The 19791-nt window shown below is 42.0% G+C and overlaps 1 protein-coding gene across 1 annotated transcript in view; it reads right to left on the reverse strand.

Annotated features, from left to right (window-relative positions):
* Nucleotides 1–16026, reverse strand: part of KIF23 (kinesin family member 23) — a 47469-nt gene extending 31443 nt beyond the window's left edge. Inside the window, exons 1-4 of the mRNA XM_068964628.1 lie at nt 15917–16026; nt 13021–13090; nt 11900–12028; nt 2572–2677 (exon numbers count right to left, since the gene is read on the reverse strand). Coding sequence (XP_068820729.1) covers nt 2572–2677; nt 11900–12028; nt 13021–13090; nt 15917–15927 — 316 coding nt within the window. The 5' untranslated portion in view covers nt 15928–16026. The remainder of the gene's footprint in view (nt 1–2571; nt 2678–11899; nt 12029–13020; nt 13091–15916) is intronic.
* Between the last annotated feature and the right edge of the window lie 3765 nt (nt 16027–19791).

Below are 19791 nucleotides of genomic sequence, written 5' to 3' on the forward strand. Positions count from 1 at the left end.
AGGATGTGTACTCACCACTTTTATTTAACATAGTGTTAGAAGTCCTAGCCACAACAATTCAAGAAGAAAATGAATAAGAAGTCCAGAAGGAAAAGAAGTAAAACTGTCACTGTTTGAAGATGACACGATGACACAGAAAATCCTAACGATGCTACAAGAAAACTACTACAGCTCCTCAATGAATCTGGTAAAGCTGCAGGATACAAAATTAATACACAGAAATCTCTTGCATTCCTATACACTAACAATGAAAGACTAGAAAGAGAAATTAAGGAAATAATCCCATTTACTATCACATCAAAAAGAATAAACCTAGGACTGACCCTACCTAGGGAGGCAAAAGATCTGTACTCTGAAAACTACAAGACACTGAAGAAAGAAACTGAAGATGACACAAATGGAAAGTTATACCCTGTTCTTAGATTGGAAGAATCAATATTGTCAAAATGACTATACTACCCAAGGCAATCTACAGATTCAATGCAGTTTCTCTCAAATTTCCAACAGCATTTTTCATAGAACTAAAAAATTTTTTTTACATTTATATGGAAACACAAACACCCCAATAGCCAAAGCAATCCTTTGAAAGAAAAATGAAGTGGGAGGAATAAGGCTCCCTGACTTCAGACTATACTACAAACCTACAGAAATCAAAATGCTACAGTACTGGCACAAAAAGACACTAGAGGTCAAAGGAATAGGAAAAAAAGCCCAGAAACACACACTTATGGTCAATTTGCGACAAAGGAGACAAGAAGATAAATGGAGAAAAGGGTCTCTTAAAAAAGTGGTGCTGGGAAAACTCGACAGCTACATGTAAAAAAAAAAAAAAGAAATTAGAATATTGTCTAACACCATACACGAAAATAAACTCAAAATAGATTAAAGACCTAAATTTAAGGCCAGATACTATAAAGCTCTTAGAGGAAAACACAGGCAGCACACACTCTAACATAAATCACAGTGAGATAATTTTTGGACCCACCTTCAAGAGTAATAAAAATAAAAATAAATGGGACCTAATTAAAATGTAAATCTTTTGCACAATAAAGGAAACCATCAACAAAATGAAAAAACAACCAACAGACTGGGAGAAAAATTTGTAAATAATGTAACCAACAAGAGATTAATCTCCAAAATACAGTTCATGCAGCTCTACATCCAAAACAATCAAATAAAAAAACGGGCAGAAGACCTAAATAGACATTTCCCCAAAGAAGATATACAGATGGCCAAGAGGCACATGCAAAGACGCTCAGCATTGCTAGTTATTAGAGAAATGCAAATCAAAACTGCAATAAAATAGCCCCTCACACTGGTCAGAATGGCCACCATCAAACAGTCTACACACAATAAATGCTGGAGAGGGTGTGGAGGTAAGGGAACCCTCCTACAGTATTGGTGGGAATGTAAATTGGTATACCACTAGGAGAACAGTATGTAGACTTCTTCGAAAACTAAAACCAGAGCTACCATAGGAGGCAGCAATAGCACTACTGGGGCATACATTCTGAGCAGACTATGGTTTGAAAGGATACATGCACCCCAGTGTTCACTGCAGCGCTGTTTACCATAGCCAGGACATGGAAGCAACCTCAAATGTCCATCAACAGATGAATGGATAAAGGCATGGTACATATATCAAATGGAATATTACTCAGCCATAAAAAGAATGAAATAATGTCATCTGCAGCAACATGAATGGACCTGGAGATTATCATACTAAGTGAGTAAGTAAAGCAAATCAGACAGAGAAAGACAAATATCACACATGATATCCTTTAGATGTAGAACCTAAAAATATATATATATACCAATAAACTTCTTTATAAAACAGAAACAGTCTCACAGACTTAGAAAACAAACTTATGATTACCAAAGGTTACCAGAGAGGGATAAATTGGGAGTTTGAGACTGACATACACACACTACTATATTTAAAATAGATAACCAGCAAGTACTTACTGTATAGCACAGGGAAATCTACTCAGTATTCTGTAATAACCTATATGGGAAAAGAATCTGAAAAAGAATGGATATATGTACAACTGAATCATTTAGCTGTACACCTGAAACTAATACAACACTGTAAATCAACTATGCTGCTGCTGCTGCTAAGTCGCTTTAGTTGTGTCCGACTCTGTGCGACCCCATAGATGGCAGCCCACCAGGCTCCCCCGTCCCTGGGATTCTCCAGGCAAGAACACTGGAGTGGGTTGCCATTTCCTTCTCCAATGCATGAAAGTGAAAAGTGAAAGTGAAGTCACTCAGTTGTGTCCGACTCTTAGCGACCCCATGGACTGCAGCCCACCAGGCTCCTCCGTCTTCATGGGATTTCTGGGCAAGAGTACTGGAGCGGGGTGCTATTGCCTTCTCTGTAAATCAACTATACTCCAATATGAAATTTTAAAAAATAAGTGAATTAAAAAATAAAATCAACTGCTCAAAAAAGTAGGTTTAACACAATCCTGACAAATTAACTGAGTTCAAGGCCAAACATAAATATGTAAGTATCAAAAAAGTTTTACCAGAAGAGAAAAAGTAAAATTCGGCAAAACTCCAGAATCATACCATTTTTGCCATGAATGAGGTCATCTACCAAGGGATTAGCCACGACATCGAAGAGCTCCTTTTGGGTGGTATGAGTGCCAAATACTTGTTTAAATGAATACTGAGTCTGTGGAGAAGGAAAAAATAAAAAGCACATAAATGGAATCGCACTATATCTAGGATAGAAATACATCTGCTTAAACACATTCAGATGTTTCCTTATGAACGCTTAAATCTAGACATGAAAAGAAAAAATATCAGTGGACTCTACACTTGGAACCTTTAAAAAGTCATGACATATTTAAATTATACCAATTATAAACTGGTAAATATTTATGGCTATAGTACTGAAGTATAGTATGGTCACAACTACCAAAGGGTTTTATATACATATATATATGTATAAAAGTACATATAGAGAAAAGTCTTAAGTCTACTTATGCTTCATACACTAAGGCTGATTTTGTTTTAATTGACAAAGATCAAAAGGTATTATACCAATTCAGTCACAGTTTTGTGAAAATCCTAAAGCATTACTTCATATACCACTTTACTGCTTTTTTTAAAAAATAAAGGTATCATTCTAAAATAGCATAACAGTAAAAAATTAAGAGTTTTGATGTATTGCTTTTTTTAAACTAGAAAATAACTGTCAATATAATCTCATCTGAGTTGGTTTTTTTTTTTTTTTTTGCCACACTGCAAGGCATGCAGGATCCTAGTTCCCTGATCAGGAATGGAACCCATGCCCTCTGCAGTGTAAGGATTGAGTCTTAACCACTGGACCCCCAGGGAAATCTTTGATCTGTGTTCTAATGTAAAATAAATTTTAAATAATTGTGACCTTTAAAGTACAGTAATACTTCAATTCTCAGATCTTTCAACATATGACATAAAGTATAGCTGTACTATCGAAAATATTACCAACCTCCAACTGAAAAATAAGATTAGGGACTGGGGTAAACAAATACATTTCAAGGTAAACTAAAATGACCTAACTGTCCAAAGACTGGAATTCTATTCTATTTTTATTATTTCCTAGTTTTAGTAGCTTGTAGGCATTGCAACTATTTGTAAGGCCTCCCCAGACAGCCATTTTGCTTTTTTGCATTTCTTTTCCATGGGGATGGTCTTGATCCCTGTCTCCTGTACAATGGCACGAACCTCATTCCATAGTTTATCAGGCACTCCATCTACCAGATCTAGGCCCTTAAATCTATTTCTCACTTCCACTGTATAATCATAAGGGATTTGATTTAGGTCATACCTAAATGGTCTAGCGGTTTTCCCTACTTTCTTCAATTGGAGTCTGAATTTGGCAATAAGGAGTTCATGATCTGAGCCACAGTCAGCTCCCGGTCTTGTTTTTGCTGACTGTATAGAGCTTCTCCATCTTTGGCTTCAAAGAATATAATCAATCTGATTGCGGTGTTAACCATCTGGTGATGTCCATGTGTAGAGTCTTCTCTTGTGTTGTTGGAAGAGGGTGTTTGCTATGACCAGTGCATTTTCTTGGCAAAACTCTATTAGTCTTTGCCCTGCTTCATTCCGCATTCCAAGGCCAAATTTGCCTGTTACTCCAGGTGTTTCTTGACTTCGTACTTTTGCATTCCAGTCCCCTATAATGAAAAGGACATCTTTTTTGGGTGTTAGTTCTACAAGGTCTTGTAGGTCTTCATAGAACCATTCAACTTCAGCTTCTTCAGCGTTACTGGTTGGGGCATAGACTTGGATTACCGTGATATTGAATGGTTTGCCTTGGAAACGAACAGAGATCATTCTGTCGTTTTTGAGATTGCATCCAAGTACTGCATGTCAGACTCTTTTGCTGACCATGATGGCTACTCCATTTCTTCTGAGGGATTCCTGCCCACAGTAGTAGATATAATGGTCATCTGAGTTAAATTCACCCATTCCACTCCATTTTAGTTTGCTGATTCCTAGAATGTCGACGTTCACTCTTGCCATCTTCTGTTTGACCACTTTCAATTTACCTTGATTCATGGACCTGACATTCCAAGTTCATATGCAATATTGCTCTTTACAGCATCAGACTTTGTTTCTATCACCAGTCACATCCACAGCTGGGTATTGTTTTTGCTTTGGCTCCATCCCTTCTTTCTTTCTGGAGTTATTTCTCCACTGATCTCCAGTAGCATATTGGACACCTACTGACCTGGGGAGTTCCTCATTCAGTATCCTATTATTTTGCCTTTTCATACTGTTCATGGGGTTCTCAAGGCACGAATACTGAAGTGGTTTGCCATTCCCTTCTCCAGTGGACCACATGCTGTCAGACCTCTCCACCATGACCCGCCCGTCTTGGGTTGCCCCGCGGGCATGGCTTGGTTTCACTGAGTTAGACAAGGCTGTGGTCCTAGTGTGATTAGATTGACTAGTTTTCTGTGAGTATGGTTTCAGTGTATGGTTTCTCGGACACGACTGAGCAACTGAACTGAACTGAACTGAGACATTGCAACTGTTCCTGTAGGTGTCTTGAATTTCTTTCAGTTTTTGCTCCATGAACATCAGTGCTGTTATTTGGTGCCTGAGCATTCACTAGAATTTATTATGGATTATAGCCTTTATCACGTGGCCCCTTTTCCCTTTTTTATACCTTTTATCTTAAATTCAACCTGCTCAGATATCAATATCATAACCTTTACGAAAACTATTAGCAGTTTTGTCCCCCAAAAGGAGACTGTATAGATTAGGACTGAAATACATCATCATCATAACAGCAGCTCACAATACTAATCATGTCTCAAACACTGTCTAGCATGTCACACACTTACTTCAGCTAACTCTCACCTTTGTCTTTATTCCAATGCTATAAAACAGCTTTGAAAGTGAAAGTCATTCAGTCGTGTCCAACTCTTTGTGACCCCATGAACTTTATAGTCCACGGAATTCTCCAGGCCAGAATACTGGAGTGGGTAGCCTTTCCCTTCTCCAGGGGATCTTCCCAACCCAGGGATTGAACTCAGGTCTCCTGCATTGCAGGTGAATTCTTTACCAGCTGAGCCACAAGGGAAGCCCAAGAATACTGGAGTGTGTAGCTTATCCCTTCTCCAGCAGATCTTCCAGACCCAGGAATCGAACTGGGTTCTCCTGCATTGCAGGTGGATCCTTTACCAACTGAGCTATGAGGAAAGCCCTTTAGAAAACACCTTTAGAGTTCACAGAAAAACAAAGAATCCTGGAACTGAAAGGATTGTGTGACAGGTCAATCAGATGACCTCCAAGTCTTCATGAACAAACCCCACCCTCTTCCAGGTGAAGAAAACTGAGGCCAAGAAGGAACTTGCCCAAGCCAATGAAGCTGATTGCTGTCAAAGCCATTTCCATTCTAACATTTTTCCCATTATCCAGTGTTGCCTTCTCTCACAAGACACTGAGAACTTTTAATCCCACCGAAGCTTTTGTACTATTTACATATACATGAAATTAACTCTAATAAAAGTAAAATTCAGTAAGTTACTTCTCAACTATTTTACATTCTCAAAGCCCCACTTTTCCATGCCTTCCCAAACCATTCCTTCATGCTTACTCCATTTTACTGAGTATTTGGCCAACTGGACACATAAGGTGCACATCCCCTAGAAGTGCATATTACACCTGGGGAAAGAGACCATAAACAAGTAAATAAGTCTACAGATTGTGATAAGTGCTATTAAGGAAGTATAGACTACAGACCAGGACAGAAGGAGGAATGGTACTGCTTCTGATGGGGGTGGTCTGGACAGACTCTCGGAGAAGGTGGTTTAAGCTAAACCTGAGCCATCCTGCTAAGAGCTAAGGCAAAAGGCCTGAGGCAGGATTCTGGCTTATGCAAGCAATTAGGGATTGGATGAGTACTAAGAGGTGAGGTTAAATAGGATTTTCCCATTTTAAAACTTTATCCTTTAGAAGGCTTTAAGAAGAAAAGTGGTGGGGGAGGGTATAAATTAAGAGTTTGGGATTAGGAGATACAAAGTACTAAGACTCTGATACTGGGAAAGATTGAGGGCAGGAGGAGAAGGGAGCAACAGAGGATGAGCTGGTTGGATGGCATCACTGACTCAATGGACATGAGTTTGAGCAAACCCTGGGAGAAATAGTGGAGTACAGGGAAGCCTAATGTACTGCAGTCTATGGGGTCACAAAGAGTCAGACACAACTTAGTGACTGAACAACAACATATATAAAATAGATAAACATCAACATCCTACTGTATAGTACAGGCAGGTGTATTCAGTATCTTGTAGTAAACTATAAAGGAAAAGAATATGAAAAAGAATATGTACATATATGTATAACTGAATCACTTTGCTGTATACCAGAAGCTAATACAACACTGTAACTTAACTGTACTTCAATTTAAAAAAAAAAAGGAAAATAGTGAGGTCTGACTTCTGCTTTGATTGGCTGCTCTGTGACAATAGATCAGAGAAGATTCAGAATGGAAGCAGGTGGTCCAGTTGGCTTCAGCATAGTCTTGTCAATGCCACTCAATGTGTGGTCAGCAGGCAAGCCAGTGCCCCTCTGAAGGCTGTCTGTCTCCTGTCCAGGGGAAGTAATTACAGAGATGGAGAGTAATTGCTCAGAACCTCTATAGTCATTTCACGTGGCTGCAACATCCCAGCATGTGATCAGTGAGCTTACTCTGAACAGATTATAAACCAGTTCTCCTTTGTCTAACTTTGCCTAACAATTGTGTAACAGTTTCTTGTGGCAAAGCTGCATAAAAGTATCAGTCACAATGCACTGAAAATAAAAAAGTTGCTTCTTCACCATAGACAGTTTGAAAAGCACTAGTCTCCATAATTAAAACAGACCTCAGACAAGGGTAGCAGCAGTGGAGACAGAAATAAAAGGACAGTTTCAAGAGTAGAACTGATAGGATCTACTGATGGACTAGATATGAGGGGTATAACAGAGAACTAACTCCAGAAGGAATGAAGGGATGGAGCCAAAGCAAAAACAAGACCCAGCTGTGGATGTGACTGGTGATAGAAACAAGGTCCAATGCTGTAAAGAACAATATTGCATAGGAACCTGGAATGTCAGGTCCATCAATCAAGGCAAATTGGAAGTGGTCAAACAGGAGACGGCAAGAGTGAATGTTGACATTCTAGGAATCAGCAAACTAAAATGGGCTGGAATGGGTGAATTTAACTCAGATGACCATTATATCTACTACTGTGAGCAGGAATCCCTCAGAAGAAATGGAGTAGCCATCATGGTCAGCAAAAGAGTCTGACATGCAGTACTTGGATGCAATCTCAAAAACGACAGAATGATCTCTGTTCGTTTCCAAGGCAAACCATTCAATATCACGGTAATCCAAGTCTATGCCCCAACCAGTAATGCTGAAGAAGCTGAAGTTGAATGGTTCTATGAAGACCTACAAGACCTTGTAGAACTAACACCCAAAAAAGATGTCCTTTTCATTATAGGGGACTGGAATGCAAAAGTACGAAGTCAAGAAACACCTGGAGTAACAGGCAAATTTGGCCTTGGAATGCGGAATGAAGCAGGGCAAAGACTAATAGAGTTTTGCCAAGAAAATGCACTGGTCATAGCAAACACCCTCTTCCAACAACACAAGAGAAGACTCTACACATGGACATCACCAGATGGTCAACACCGCAATCAGATTGATTATATTCTTTGAAGCCAAAGATGGAGAAGCTCTATACAGTCAGCAAAAACAACACCGGGAGCTGACTGTGGCTCAGATCATGAGCTCCTTATTGCCAAATTCAGACTCCAATTGAAGACCATTTAGGTATGACCTAAATCAAATCCCTTATGATTATACAGTGGAAGTGAGAAATAGATTTAAGGGCCTAGATCTGGTAGATGAAGTGCCTGATGAACTATGGAATGAGGTTTGTGACACTGTACAGGAGACAGGGATCAAGACCATCCCCATGGAAAAGAAATGCAAAAAAGCAAAATGGCTGTCTGAGGAGGCCTTACAAATAGCTGTGAAAAGAAGAGAAGCAAAAAGCAAAGGAGAAAAGGAAAGATATAAGCATCTGAATGCAGAGTTACAAAGAACAGCAAGAAGAGATAAGAAAGCCTTCCTCAGCGATCAATGCAAAGAAATAGAGGAAAACAACAGAATGGGAAAAACTAGGGATCTCTTCAAGAAAATTAGAGACAGCAAGGGAACATTTCATGCAAAGATGGGCTCGATAAAGGACAGAAATGGTATGGACCTAACAGAAGCAGAAGATATTAAGAAGAGGTGGCAAGAATACACAACAATACAAAAAAGATCTTCATGACCAAGATAATCACGATGGTGTGATCACTCACCTAGAGCCAGACATCCTGGAATGTGAAGTCAAGTGGGCCTTAGAAAGCATCACTACGAACAAAGCTAGTGGAGGTGATGGAATTCCAGTTGAGCTGTTTCAAATCCTGAAAGATGATGCTGTGCAAGTGCTGCACTCAATATGTCAGCAAATTTGGAAAACTCAGCAGTGGCCACAGGACTGGAAAAGGTCAGTTTTCATTCCAATCCCAAAGAAAGGCAATGCCAAAGAATGCTCAAACTACAGCACAACTACTCTCATCTCACACACTAGTAAAGTAATGCTCAAAACTCTCCAAGCCAGGCTTCAGCAATACATGAACCGTGAACTTCCAGATGTTCAAGCTGGCTTTACAAAATGCAGAGGAACCAGAAATCAAATTGCTAACATCCGCTGGATCCTGGAAAAAGGAAGAGAGTTTCAGAAAAACATCTATTTCTGCTTTATTGACTATGCCAAAGCCTTTGACTGTGTGGATCACAATAAACTGTGGAAAATTCTGAAAGAGATGGGAATACCAGACCACCTAACCTGCCTCTTGAGAAACCTATATGCAGGTCAGGAAGCAACAGTTAGAACTGGACATGGAACAACAGACTGATTCCAAATAGGAAAAGGAGTATGTCAAGGCTGTATATTGTCACCCGGCTTATTTAACTTCTATGCAGAGTACATCATGAGAAACGCTGGGCTGGAAGAAGCACAAGCTGGAATCAAGATTGCTGGGAGAAATATCAATAACCTCAGATATGCAGATGACACCACCCTTATGGCAGAAAGTGAAGAGGAACTAAAAAGCCTCTTGACGAATGAAATGAAGTGAAAGTGGAGAGTGAAAAAGTTGGCTTAAAGCTCAACATTCAGAAAACAAAGATCATGGCATCTGGTTCCATCGCTTCATAGGAAATAGGTGGGGAAACAGTGTCAGACTTTATTTTGGGGGGCTCCAAAATCACTGCAGATGGTGACTGCAGCCGTGAAATTAAAAGACGCTTACTCCCTGGAAGAAAAGTTATGACGAACTTCGATAGCATATTGAAAAGCAGAGACATTACTTTGCCAACAAAGGTCCATCTAGTCAAGGCTATGGTTTTTCCAGTGGTCATGTATGGATGTGAGAGTTGGACTGTGAAGAAAGCTGAGCGCCAAAGAATTGATGCTTTTGAACTGTGGTGTTGGAGAAGACTCTTGAGAGTCCCTTGGACTGCAAGGAGATCCAACCAGTCCATTCTGAAGGAGATCAGCCCTGGGATTTCTTTGGAAGGAATGATGCTAAAGCTGAAGCTCCAGTACTTTGGCTACCTCATGCAAAGAGTTGACTCATTGGAAAAGACTCTGATGCTGGCAGGGATTGGGGGCAGGCGGAGAAGGGGACAACAGAAGATGAGATGGCTGGATGGCATCACGGACTCGATGGACGTGAGTCTGAGTGAACTCCGGGAGTTGGTGATGGACAGGGAGGCCTGGCATGCTGCGATTCATGGGGTCGGAAAGAGTCGGACACGACTGAGCGACTGAACTGAACAGAAAAGTGAAAGTGAAAGTTAGTCAACAATCCTGTCTGACTCTTTATGATCCCATGCACCGTAGCCCACTAGGCTCCTCTGTCCATGGAATTCTCCAGGCAAGAGTACTGGTGTGGGTTTCCATTTCCTTCTCCAGGGGATCTTCCCAACCCAGGCATCAAACCCAGGTCTTCTGCATTGCAGGCAGATTCTTTACCAACTGAGCTACTAGGGGAAGCTGCCAAGAAAAAGGTAGGGACAAGGTTTCTGGTTTGAGCAAATAGATGGTGTATTTACTGACAAGAAAAAACAAGAGAAGTCCTGATCTAGAAGGGAAAAAGAATCAAGAGTTCTTTTGGACATGCCATGGTATCCAAACAGTGGACGTTCCAGTTTAGAGAAAAGATGTAGGCTGAAGATAAAAATTTTGAAATTATTACCATGTAATCAATGTGTAAAGCTATGGATAAAAGACAGAACATGGAAAGTTCGAGGGGGAAGACAGAACAGTGCTGCTGAGAAACAGATTATGATAAAGACAAAGAGGTGTCCATCACATCACATCACCAGAGAGGCCACTGGTAGGCTTCTGACCAACAATCTCCCAGGAGTAGTGTACATAAAAGAGTAAAGGCATCTACAAGAGCTGACAGCCTGAATTAATCTTTTTTATCCTCCACTCCCAGAGTCCACTTCTTTAAGCACATCTCTGTCTTACCTATGAGCATTAGTTGCTTAGCGTCTGTGCTCCCAACTAAGTTGTAAGCTCCATAAAAGCAAGGATCATGTCTTATTCATTTTTAAAAGTCTCCTTCCACCCTCCAGCTTAGCACATGTTTACTGAACTGAACTCTTTGCTTTTTTACAAAAATAAAAACACTTCATAAGAAATTGATACAAGTACACAATGCCTATTATGTTACTTCAATCCCACACATGGAACTATATATATATATTGTAACTGCCTAGTACAGTCAGATTGGAGAAGGCAATGGCACCCTACTCCAGTACTCTTGCTTGGTAAATCCCATGGACAGAGGAGCCTAGTAGGCTACAGTCCATGGGGTCGCGAAGAGTCAGACAAGACTGAGCGACTTCACTTTCACTTTTCACTTTCATGCATTGGAGAAGGACATGGCAACCCACTCCAGTGTTCTTGCCTGGAGAATCCCAGGGATGGTGGAGCCTGGTGGCTGCCATCTCTGGGGTCGAACAGAGTTGGACATGACTGAAGCGACTTAGCAGCAGCACAATCAGATATCATTCCACATTAAACTATCCCTAACATATGCTCTAAAAAGCAATAAATATCCAGTATAAGAAATTATCATCTAAAAACAATCTTTTAACTTCAGTATACCAAAGATGTGTTTATAAAACCCAGAAATTTGACACTTTTAATATGGTAGGTAGTTAGACTGAAGTAAATAAGTCTTTTAGTCAAATGGAAACACAGGAATTTTGTCATATTTAAAAAACAGAAAACCAATTCAAGAAAAAACCTATCAATTAAAAACAGTTGGTTCCAATCAGAATTACCTCCTTATAGTCTCCATTTCTGTTGAGTCTGAAACCCTCAGGAGTATGAAGCTGAACTGTTGTATTATTGATTACTTCTATGCAACATTCTTGCTCAGGAAGGCTCAGTGGGCGTACCCTACAGTACACCTGAAAATACAAGAAGGTGCTTAAACAACAAAGGTTGACTTTTTACATGACTTTTCCTTCATTCATTTATTCATTCATCAACCCACATTTGGCATCTACACTTGAGAGCTATGTAAACTTAGAGCTACGAAAGCCAAAAATCGGCTACCCAATTTGCTGTCAAATGCAAACAGATATATTAGATATGAGAAAATTTTAAATGCACATAAAATCAAAACTCTAAAAATCAAGAACATGTCACACAATGAAAAATATCTGAAAAGCTGTTAGGATTGTGTGGAACACAATATACTAAAGTGAGAGATTCAAAACGTCATTTTCTTAATCAGTAATAGGGTTGGGAGAAAACTGTTCGCTGTATATGCAAAGCATCTGGTTCCTACAACTCAGATCAAAGATAACATTCCAGTGCCAATGACGGGAAAATTAAAACAAACAAACAAACACAAAAGAAAAAAACAGAGCAAGACAATGTTCTTTTATTTGCCATTAGCTTTTAAAAGTTCCCAAGCCTGAAACTAGTGAAGTTCATAGAATAGTCACGAGATAAATGAAACTGTTCTAAACCAGTCTATGAAATGTGGTCCCCAAAAGCATGGAGTTTGGGGCTTTACTCTTGAAGTATGCCATAAGTTACTATTAACTGTCGTAAAGATAGGAGAGGATGTTCATCCAAGCACAAAATTTCTCCCCATCCCAGAGACTATGAAGAATATCTCCAACATAGTTGAAGAATATTTTTTCATTATCTAGCTTTTCAAATATAAGTAGTTATAGGAAGTATGCAACTGACAACCAGACTAATAAATTTACTAGACTAATAAATCCTACATAGAAACAAAATTTCAAAGCTGGAATCAGCCTTAAGCAATTTAGTACAGTCCTTTTAGCCAAATGTTGTTTGATTCCACTTCCACATCTCTGTCCCTTTCAAGCATACAAAACATAAAGGGACTGAAGAAAGAACACACAAATTCACAGGCAGATCTTACCCCAACTGGGTCTTTAAGACTCGTTTGGGATCCTTTTTTCACTGGTGGTTTCCGGGGTGTCTTAGTCCTCCTGGTCATAGAAACAAAAACATTTCAGTTCAACACTAACATAAAAACCTAACCTATAATTCATACAGAGACAATCTTCCTAGGGGTTATAAAATTATTCTTTAACAGTTCCAAAACACTATGCCCCAAATACTATGAATATGTACAATCTACCTTAGTAGCAGAGTGTTTGTGACATGCGAAACTTAATTAAAATTTGTCTTAGGAGACATTTGTGGCACCAAAAACAGAAATAACAGGCCCCAAATGGAGTTATCTGTGCTAAATTCCATGTCACCAAATTGTGACTTAATACCTAACTTACAGTTCCAACCACTCCCAATAGAAGAATCTTAAACCAGTCAATCTGGAATTACCTGGTCAGCACTGGTAAAGTGATCTGTCTGACAGACCCTGCCATAGAGTAAAGGATATTCACCTTGCTACAAACAATCCACTCATTGCTAGTATAATTCCTTTGTTCCACAGTTCAGTTCAGTTGCTCAGTCGTGTCCAACTCTTTGCGACCCCATGAATTGCAGCACGCCAGGCCTCCCTGTCCATCACCAACTCCCGGAGTTCACTCAAACTCATGTCCATTGAGTTGGTGATGCCATCCAGCCATCTCATCCTCTGTCGTCCCCTTCTCCTCCTGCCCCCAATCCCTCCCAGCAGCAGGGTCTTTTCCAATGAGTCAACTCTTCCCATGAGGTGGCCAAAGTACTGGAGTTTCAGCTTTAGCATCATTCCTTCCAAAGAACACCCAGGACTGATCTCCTTGCAGTCCAAGGGACTCTCAAGAGTCTTCTCCAACACCACAGTTCAAAAGCATCAATTCTTCGGCGCTCAGCCTTCTTCACAGTCCAACTCTCACATCCATACATGACCACTGGAAAAACCATAGCCTTGACTAGACAGACCTTAGTCGGTAAAGTAATGTCTCTGCTTTTCAATATGCTGTCTAGGTTGGTCATAACTTTTCTTCCAAGGAGTAAGCGTCTTTTAATTTCATGGCTGCAGTCACCATCTGCAGTGATTTTGGAGCCCCAAAAAATAAAGTCTGACACTGTTTCCACTGTTTCCCCATCTACCGCCCCATAAAAATCTTCCATTTTGTACAGCTCTTAGGAACACTTTTCTATCTGCTAGATAGGATGCTGTCTGATTCATGAATCATTGAATAAAACCTGTAAGATCTTTACAATTTACTCATCAAATTCTGGTTTTTTTAATATCTACTTATAGTTCTGTATGTTAAGTGGTTTGCTTTCTTGACCAACAATTTCACAGGCATTACAAATTTGAAAACTCAACAGATAATTGAGCACACTTATCTCAAAAGGCATTTCATAAAGCACACATGTTGTGCTTAGCCCATTGCCAAGGCAGACCAAGTGATTAATTTCTAAATTATAAAAATGCAGATGGAGAAATCCACTCTTTGATCAAGATTCATGTCTTTATTTTTAAAGAACAAGTGACTATTGAATTCTCAAAACTATCATCCTTTGTTCCCAGACAAAATGTGGTCCCCAAACTGCAATTTTGTGCTGTCTTAAGTGGGGGCAGTAGAAAAAGATATTTTGGTTTATTTCACCATTTATCTAGTATGACACTCCCCTCTTCCCTCCATTTATCTACAGACGAGATAAACATTTAACACTAAGTGAAATTATTGGCTTGGACTATACAGGTTTTTAAAATACTTTCTCAGCACTTTCCCAATGAAACAATACAAATTCGTGTTTTAAGTGCAAAATATTATGGTAGGTTTACTTAAACTCAACATTTTTTTTTCTCCAAAGATAAAAATTTTGACTTTAGCCTCTTAAGAAAACAAGCTTTTTTTTTTTTTTTTTTGCAAACGACTAGCTATATCATGGGAGAAGGCAATGGCACCCCACTCCAGTACTCTTGCCTGGAAAATCCCATGGACGGACGAGAGCCTGGTAGGCTGCAGTCCATGGGATCGCAAAGAGTCGGACACAACTGAGCGACTTCACTTTCACTTTTCACTTTCATGCACTGGAGAAGGAAATGGCAGCCCACTCCAGTGTTCTTGCCTGGAGAATCCCAGGGACGGCGGAGCCTGGTGGGCTGCCGTCTCTGGGGTCGCACAGAGTCGGACTCCACTGAAGCGACTCAGCAGCAGCAGCAGCAGCAGCAGCTATATCATGATGATTATAAAGTTAACCTTCTTTGCACAAGTATTTCGTCACCCAGTAGCGGTCAAGGAATTAGGCTGCGGCGCAAATGTCAACCAACTACGCGAGGAATGTGGGCGTTTGTGGCCGGGGGCGGGGTTGTCTGAGACCAAAAGAACAGACCAAAAGGAACTGGCCTACACCCGAGGGTCGCGGCCCCGAGGCTACCGAATTAGACTAGGAAAGGCAGGCAGTGCGCCCGGATGCCAAGGGCTCTTCAGGAGCTGAGACCACCTACCCAACCCCAAACCCAGGACACAACAGCAGACTCACCCGCGAGACGACCCTCGACCCTCATTAACTGGGCAAAATGCAACCCGCGAGTGCGGGCGGCCAGGGAAGGAAAGGGGAATTAGAGAAAGGATTGGAGGCGGCGGTCCCGGCCCAAACCTCCCGCCCCTCCCAACGCGGGGCCGCCCTACGCGGCCGAGTGTAGCCAGGGCGGGGAGCCAGGCGCCCGACTCCGCGAGGCGCGGAGCTAGACGGGGTGGACGAGGACGGGTCTTCACGCCCGTCTGCCCCTGGGCGGTCCTGGTGGGGGGCTTGGTGGTCCCGGGCGGCAAGGGCTTGGTGCCCACGGCGCGGCCGGGGGCCTGCCGCGCCGAGGGGAGACGCCGGCCCCAGTTCCGCGACCCAGTACTCACGCTGGCTTCATGGTAGTAAGCTCCGAACTGCCCAGACGCGCGCGCGGGGGATGCCGGACTCGGTCGGGGGTTGACGAGAACGGCGGGCCTCAGGGACCGGCCACAGGGACCGCGACTCGGCGACTCAAGCGCGGCGCTTGAGGAATCTGTGAAACGCCGCTGAGGGGCCAGGTGAGCTCGCGCCCGGCGCATTTCAAACGGGCCAATCAGCGCCCGCCCACGGGAGGGGGCGTGGCCTCAGAAAAAGCGCCTGCTCAGTAGGATGTGGTGCTCGTCTCCTAGGCGACCGACGCAAACAGTGCATTGGCAGCCTGGTGTCTGGGCTCCAGGGCTGGAGTGGGAAGCTAGGCTCAGATATTAAGAAATAGACCCCATCCGTATTCTCTGAGGACACTGAGAGTTTCTTTTCCCATATCCCAGTAAGTCCAATGGAAGGGCAAGTCCAGGACTGATTCAGAGATCAGCAGAGTTGGTCCGACCCAGGAGTGTCCAGTCCTTGGTCTGTACCCTAGGCAGAGACAGACTCACTGTCTGGCTTCCAGATCATCACATCACGTTGGCTTCCTTTCTCTCTCTCCTTTGTCCTTCCGGGAATCTCCGTCTCTGGTTTCTCTGGCTCTTCCCGAACCACTCTTTTCTAAGATGAACTAATTCTCACTTCGACCTTTGCCCCTAAACCAATGACTATGAAATAGGCACCTACATCTTTGCTCTCATGGAACTGTAGTCCTAGTCTCCTCAACTTTCTACAGGACCAGACACCAGTAAGAATAGACATAATATCCTCAACCCATAATGTTCCACATAAAAATGGTTCCTATCTTTGCTGTTACATAGTTACAGTGAATAAACTTGGAAATTCATCATTTTACAGAAGAGTACTGTGTTAAAGAGTATACTTGTCTTACATAATGTTTCACAGATATTGCTGCTAAATTGTCCTCCATAAATGTCCAAATGCACAATCCCAGGAGGCATGTATGAGAGGACCTGTTTTTCCACATTTCTCAGACAGCAAAGTGTTACCAAACTTTTCTGTGGATGTTGATCTAATAGATGAAAAGCAAAAATCACAAATTTAAATTTTCTTTTATGGTAAATGAGATTGGGTGTCTGTGCCTGTATTCAACAGCCATTTGTATTTCCTTCTCTAAGAATCGTGTTCATATCCTTTGCCTCCTTGTTCTGTTGGGTTGTTAGTTTTTTGTTGATTTTGTTGATTTTTTGTAAAAGCTCTTCACATATTAAGGAAACTAGTCCTCATCCAAAATTTGAGTTCAAATTTTTTTATAGTTCATAATTTTGTTTATATTGCTTTGTGACTGCTTAGGGAAAATTTTAAGGTAGGCATATTTATCAGCCTCCTCTTTTGTGGCTTCTGTTTTGTGTCACACCAGAAAAAAAGTCTTTTGTACTCTAACATTAAAAAAGTGTTTTTAATCTTATATTTTTCCTATTGCTTTTTTATGTTTAAGTCTTTGAACCATTGAACTTTGTTGTCAAGTGTAAGATTGAGAAGTAAGAAGTGAAGTCGCTCAGTTGTGTCTAACTCTTTGCAACCCCCTGGACTGTAACCTATCAGGCTCCACCATCCATGGCACTTTCCAGGCAAGAATACTGGAGTGGGTTGCCATTTCCTTCTCCAAGGGATCTTCCCAACCCAGGGATCGAACCTGGGTCTCCTGCACTGCAGGTAAGCTCTTTACCGTCTGAATCACCAGGGAAGCCTGGTGTGAGGTTGGGATTTTCGTTATTTAGGAATTGGCCTGGGCTGCTGGCCAATTACCTCTTAATTACATTGTAGCCTGGCTTTGGCCTCAGTCTTTCCATTGGAATTCTTCTCACCAAGATCAATGTTTCATTGATGCCAAAACTATTTGACCCTTAGCTGACTTGACCTCTTAACAAATTAAAAAATATTTCCTCTGTTCTCATGTCTTTGTTTTTACTCCTAGTTTTCTAGCCCCTCTTTCTCAGCCTCATTTGTGAGTTCTTTTTTCTGCCTTAAATATTATGGCTTAAGGTTTTCACCTGGTGTTCACTAGCTATGCCCTCTCTGCAGGCACTCCCAACCATTCCTGTGGCCTACATACCACTCATATTTGCTCCTCTGAGTTGGAGAGCCATATGTCCAACACCCTGCTGAATTCACTTGGGTGCCTCACAGACACCTCACATTGAACACCACCCTAATCTCTTCTCCTGAATCTGTTCCCCCTCAAGCATCACCATCTATCCACCACCCAAGTGCAAGGCACCCCCTTTGACTTTTGCCTCTCCTATTCCAACAGTCACCAAATCTTGACATTTCTATCCACTAAATAGCTTTTAAAACCCTCCTCTCCATCCCCTCAACCACTACCATCTCTTGTCTGGATGACTGAAATAGTATCCTAACAGGCTTCCCTGCTGCCATCTTTCAAGCCTGGTTCCATTTTGCAGCCAGCTCACCACTAATCACAGATCTGATCATGTCATTTCCGTATATGTAACACCAGAGTAGTTCCCACTGCTAGACACCCTCAACAGGCCCTGGGGTTCTTCCTCTCCAAGCTCATCACCTCTCATTTCCCCTTGCCTCCCTCCAGCCATGATGCCTGAACACACTGGGCTCACACAGCTTTCCCTCTGCTGTCAAGCTCTCCTCCCTTCCTTCCTCTGACAATGCCTCCTTACCCTCAGGTCTCAGCAGATCTTCTGCCCACGCCCCTTCTCTGGATGCTGGATCCCTGCTCTCTATCCATAGTCCTCGGCACACCACCTCCAAGTCATTCCCTCTGATTTGCTTCAGAGCTCACATCCCAATTTGTGATTGTTACTCCCTCAGTGGTAAAGAATCCACCTGCAAATGCAAGAGATGCAGGTTCAATCCCTGGATAGGGAAGATCCCCTGGAGGAGGAAATGGCAACCTACTCCATCCAGTATCCTTGCCTGGAGAATCCCATGGACAGAGGAGCCTGGGGGACTGCAGTCCATAGGGTCGCAAAGAGTCAGACACAACTGAGCGACTAAACCACCACCACCAGCTTATCCCCAGATCCTGAGTAGACGACACAGTTGTGTCCCCCGTGCCCAGCAATGAAGATACTCCATATGTGTTTGAAGGAATGAATGAGCCCATCCCTTCACAGAACATCCCATGGAAGACCCAATTATAATTTATCACCCCCAGCTTTTCTTCAGGCCAGTTTCTTCTTTCTCACTCATTTACATTCTTATCAAAGTTCACTGCCAATGTTTTAATGCCAATTCATTTTCTTATTTCTCTGTTCAAAAATGGTCAGGCACTCCCCATAGCTGGTTAAAGATTTGCATTTCCCCCTAGAATTAGAGCGCCAAGCAGGGGCGGAGTTCAGGAGAAGCAGGTAGAAGAAGGGTAGAGGGTAGAACTGGGAGGCTTTTTAAAAGATAAGGTTTGGGGCTCCCTAGTAGCTCAGTGGTTTAAAAAAAAAAAAATCCATTGCAGGAGACATGGGTTCGATCCCCGATCTGGGAAGATCCCACATGCTGCAGAGCAACTAAGCCCTGTGCAACAACTGTTGAGTCTGTGCTTTAAAGCTCAGGAGCTGCAACTACGGGAGCCCACATGCCCTAGAGGCTGTGCTCACCGACAAGAGAGGCCGCTGCAACGAGAAGGCCTTGCACCACAACTAGAGAAAGCCCAAGCGTGGCAACGAAGAGCCAGCACAGCAGCAACTGAAGACAAATAAATAAAAATTCAGACGGTCAGGTTTACTGCAGTACCCTTTACCTGTAATAAAATTCACCTTTTTATTTGTTCCATCTAAATATTTGACAAAACATACACCATCCTGTAATGACTGGCACAGCCAGATGTATAATATTCCCATCACACCACAAATTCCTTGTGGTG

This window comes from Capricornis sumatraensis, chromosome 2 (genome assembly GCF_032405125.1).
Source record: "Capricornis sumatraensis isolate serow.1 chromosome 2, serow.2, whole genome shotgun sequence".
NCBI classification, from domain to species: Eukaryota; Metazoa; Chordata; class Mammalia; order Artiodactyla; family Bovidae; genus Capricornis; species Capricornis sumatraensis.